We start from the raw sequence: 3,411 nt of genomic DNA, 5'->3' as shown, positions 1-3,411 counted from the left end.
AGCCTGTCTCACAGCCTAGGGGTCCCGCGTGTTGGGCTGATCTCCGTGCACCCTGTGGTGGCCTCTCCGGAACCCCTTTCTTCAGCCTCAGGCCACCCGCCACACACCAGGCCCCACTTCCTGACCATTCCGCTCTCACCCCACCGCAAAGAGCTAGCGAGCCACACCGGGTTACCTCAGCCCGGCCGCAATTGTGCACCGTTTGCTGTGCTATTATGTCCGGTCCCTTCGCATCTGCCCGCGCTCGGGGTCACAGCCATGTCCCAGAGGAGCGTGAGAGGCGGCCAGAGGAAGGCGGGAGCGTGCCGGGACTCCGGACCTTCTTAGCTGGGAGCCCGGGTGCTCAGGTGGCAGTGGCCAGGGGGCCTGCCGTCACGATGCCGTGCACGGCTAGGGCTTTGCAGCCACCAGGTGGCACAGCAGGCAAAGAGGTCACCCTGTACGTGGTGGAAGCGGCGGAGGACAGCAGCGAGGCCCTGGTGGATGGAGACGCGGCGTGGATCGGGCAGGTGTGCCAGCTGCTGGCGGAAGACGTCATGGAGGAGGTGGAGGTTGTGGCAGATGAGGAGCGGGATCAGGGGTCCTCCCAGGAGCTGGAGGAGAAGACGGTGGAGGAGCAGGGCCTGGAAAGACCTGGAGGCCCGAGTGAGTGGCCGGCGCCAAATGCGCTACAGGCACGGACCGCCCTGCAGTTGGAAGTGAGCTCCCTGCATGAGGAAAACCGCCGGGCCTCCGTTCGCTTCATGCGCATGAACCATCTGAGGAGGAAGCGTCACTTGGCTCGGAGAGGCACCATCCTCCATGGCATCCCTGGCTTCTGGGCCAAAGCTGTATCCTTCCTGCTGCTCCTAGGTGTTTGTCTGTCCGGAAGAGGAGGAGGAGGTGGAGCAGAAGCAGGAGCATGTGCAGGAGTGGGGTGTGCGGGTGTGTGGCGAGGGCAGAGGTAGGGTGTTGCAGGCCGCTGACGGAAATGTGGTCCTGGGCATTGGCAGGTTCCAAAGGCACAGCCGAGGAGTATCTGGTCAGAGCCACACCTGTAAGTGTCACAGCCATGACTCGGGGTTTCCCCTTCAGGCCTGCATCTGAGGAGGATCAGTACCCAGGGCCTCCTGGTCAGGATGACCAGAGAGAGTACACTAGAGCAGCAACTGCACACATTTATTGTTGTAAATGTGGATGATCCCTGGAAATAGCTGAGACATGGGAGTCTCGCATACACATGCAGACACACACACACACACACACACACACACACACACCCAGAGATACACACACATTCAGACTCACATAGAAACACACACACACACCAGTTTCTTTCAGATACGGTAGTCACAAGGACTGCAAGTCCTAACCATGTTACCAGTGACATGCTACTACTCAGCAAACACGGGCCAGGAGGCGGGCAGGAGAGGTGAGAAATAGCCCCTGCTGTTGGGTTACAGACCACCTGAGCTGCAGAACAGCACAGGGAACCCAGAGCCACAAGCAGGTCTGATGGTATGGCAGGGCCTGAAGATATGAGTCGTGACCATGCAAGCGCGAGTGCCCAGCATCCTTGCAGATTCCTGTTCCAGTGTCCTTCTCCAGGCCAGACTAGGGCTGTTGCCCCTGGCTCTTCTTGGCCCGGCATGTGGCCTGAATGTCTCGTTGACCCACAGCAGATTATGAGCCACCCTCAAGTGTCAATCATAATCAGCACTCAGGATGAAGATTTTCTTAGGTACATGATCGACTTCAAGGTCAGTGAGGGAGGCTGAAGATGGGTGGGTATGGCACTTGACAGGGAGGTGGGGGATGGTGTTATCCAGGGGCTGTACTGTGAGACTTTGCAGAGGCGTCACGGAGGCTTTTAAGGCCTGCCTGGGAGGCAAGCAGAGGGCCCTCGATGCTTGCACCTTTTCCCTCCTCCCTGTGCTGGCAGGTGCAGGTGCGGAGCCATCCACGGTCCCGATGCAAGCTGATCTTCTCCTTTCGGGACAACCCATACTTCGGGAACACGGTGATTGTTATGGGATATTACCTTGATATCACTGGTAAACGTGGCTCCCATGGTGGTGAGTGTGGGTTCGCAAGGGGGCCGGGGTGGGGTGTGGGTGGATGCTTCAGCTGCCAAAATCGCCCCTGTCTCCCCTGTCTTTCTACAGGGTATAGGGCACGTCGTTCCACACCAGTCCACTGGTTCTGGGACTTTGAATGGGGAGCACCCAGCTACAGACTGGACACCAGGAGCCTGAAGTTTTGCAATTGGCTGTCAGGCCACAACTGCCCAGAATTGAACAGGATTGCTGAGGTGGGTTTGGCTTGGGCCTGCGCACAGTTGGCGATTGATGTTGGAGCTCTTGGCTTCTCATGGGAGGGTTAGGGGCCTGGTCAGCCCCGGGTTGACCTTGCTCTTATTGCCATCAGATCATTGGCCAGGACTTGTGGGATGATCCCCTGAAGTTCTACCCCAGGGAGGAAATTTGTGCCACGAGGGGGAGCTGACAGAGACACAGGTGTTGAGCGGGTCTGCAGCAGGGCCCTGAGGGGACATCCGTGTAGAGGCTGGGGCACTGTCCTTGCCCAGATGGAAATCCTCAGGCTCATGCAAGCTGGCTGGGGAGCCTGGGTTTGGGACATGCACGTAGCAGGTGACGTGCTGAGACTGGAGGCTTGGGGACTCGGTGTGGCCGTGAGTGAAGGAAGTCTCCCTCCAAACAGCTGTGGTTGCAATGCCAGAATCCTCCGAGATTCTGCTGGAGGCAGGGTGAATGACGTCTGTTTGTCAGAATCATCCTTCGGTCAATCGCGCTATCCCCGGCCTTCTGCTGCCCAGAAAGTTTGAGATTGTCTGGGTCCTTCCCTCCCGCCACTGCTCCTGGCATAGCCTACGACTGGACGGGCGTCCTCCCTGGGCTGCCAGTGCACTTAGGTTCTGACTTTGGGGTCGTCTGTGAATTTCCACATCCACCACTCGCTGTCTCACCGCCACCACGCAGGCCACGCTGACACCGGCTTGAGGCCGGCTTGGGAAAATACGGAACAGCTGTGGGACGAGGTGGACAGGGGGCCCCAAGGCAAGGACATGGTGCCTACTGATGCCATTTCCCATATTGCTGGGCACGGGCGTCTTCAGATACTGAGAGAGCTGTGTTCCGTCTTTGTGTTTGTGTCCCCATGCCCAGCATGTGTGTGTATATACACATGTGGTCTCGTGTCACCTGTGTTAATGTGAGTTTCTGTGTGTGTGTGTGTGTGTGTGTGTGTTTCTGGCTCAGGGCAGACACACAGATGAAGGTGTCAGGAGAGGAACTGCCAAGCGATGAGAAGAGGAGGCACGAGGCGTCACAAGACTGAGGGTCATTGGTCGACCTATCTCTGCAGTGCTCCTGTCCAGGGAGGGAAAGAGGAAAGGATGGCCAGTGCTAATTC

General features: G+C 58.1%; 1 protein-coding gene across 1 annotated transcript; it reads left to right on the top strand.

Annotated features, from left to right (window-relative positions):
* The first annotated feature begins 215 nt into the window (after nucleotides 1-215).
* LOC122436401 (testis-specific Y-encoded protein 1-like) lies at nucleotides 216-2,484 on the top strand. The gene is made up of 6 exons (XM_043460210.1): nucleotides 216-339; nucleotides 412-830; nucleotides 1,662-1,739; nucleotides 1,922-2,033; nucleotides 2,145-2,290; nucleotides 2,407-2,484. The coding sequence occupies exons 1-6, from the start codon at nucleotides 216-218 to the stop codon at nucleotides 2,482-2,484; spliced, it is 957 nt and encodes a 318-aa protein (XP_043316145.1).
* The last annotated feature ends 927 nt before the right edge of the window (nucleotides 2,485-3,411 follow it).

The sequence above is a fragment of the Cervus canadensis genome, chromosome Y (assembly GCF_019320065.1).
Source record: "Cervus canadensis isolate Bull #8, Minnesota chromosome Y, ASM1932006v1, whole genome shotgun sequence".
NCBI lineage: Eukaryota > Metazoa > Chordata > Mammalia > Artiodactyla > Cervidae > Cervus > Cervus canadensis.
This window is presented reverse-complemented; position numbering and strand designations above follow the sequence as displayed.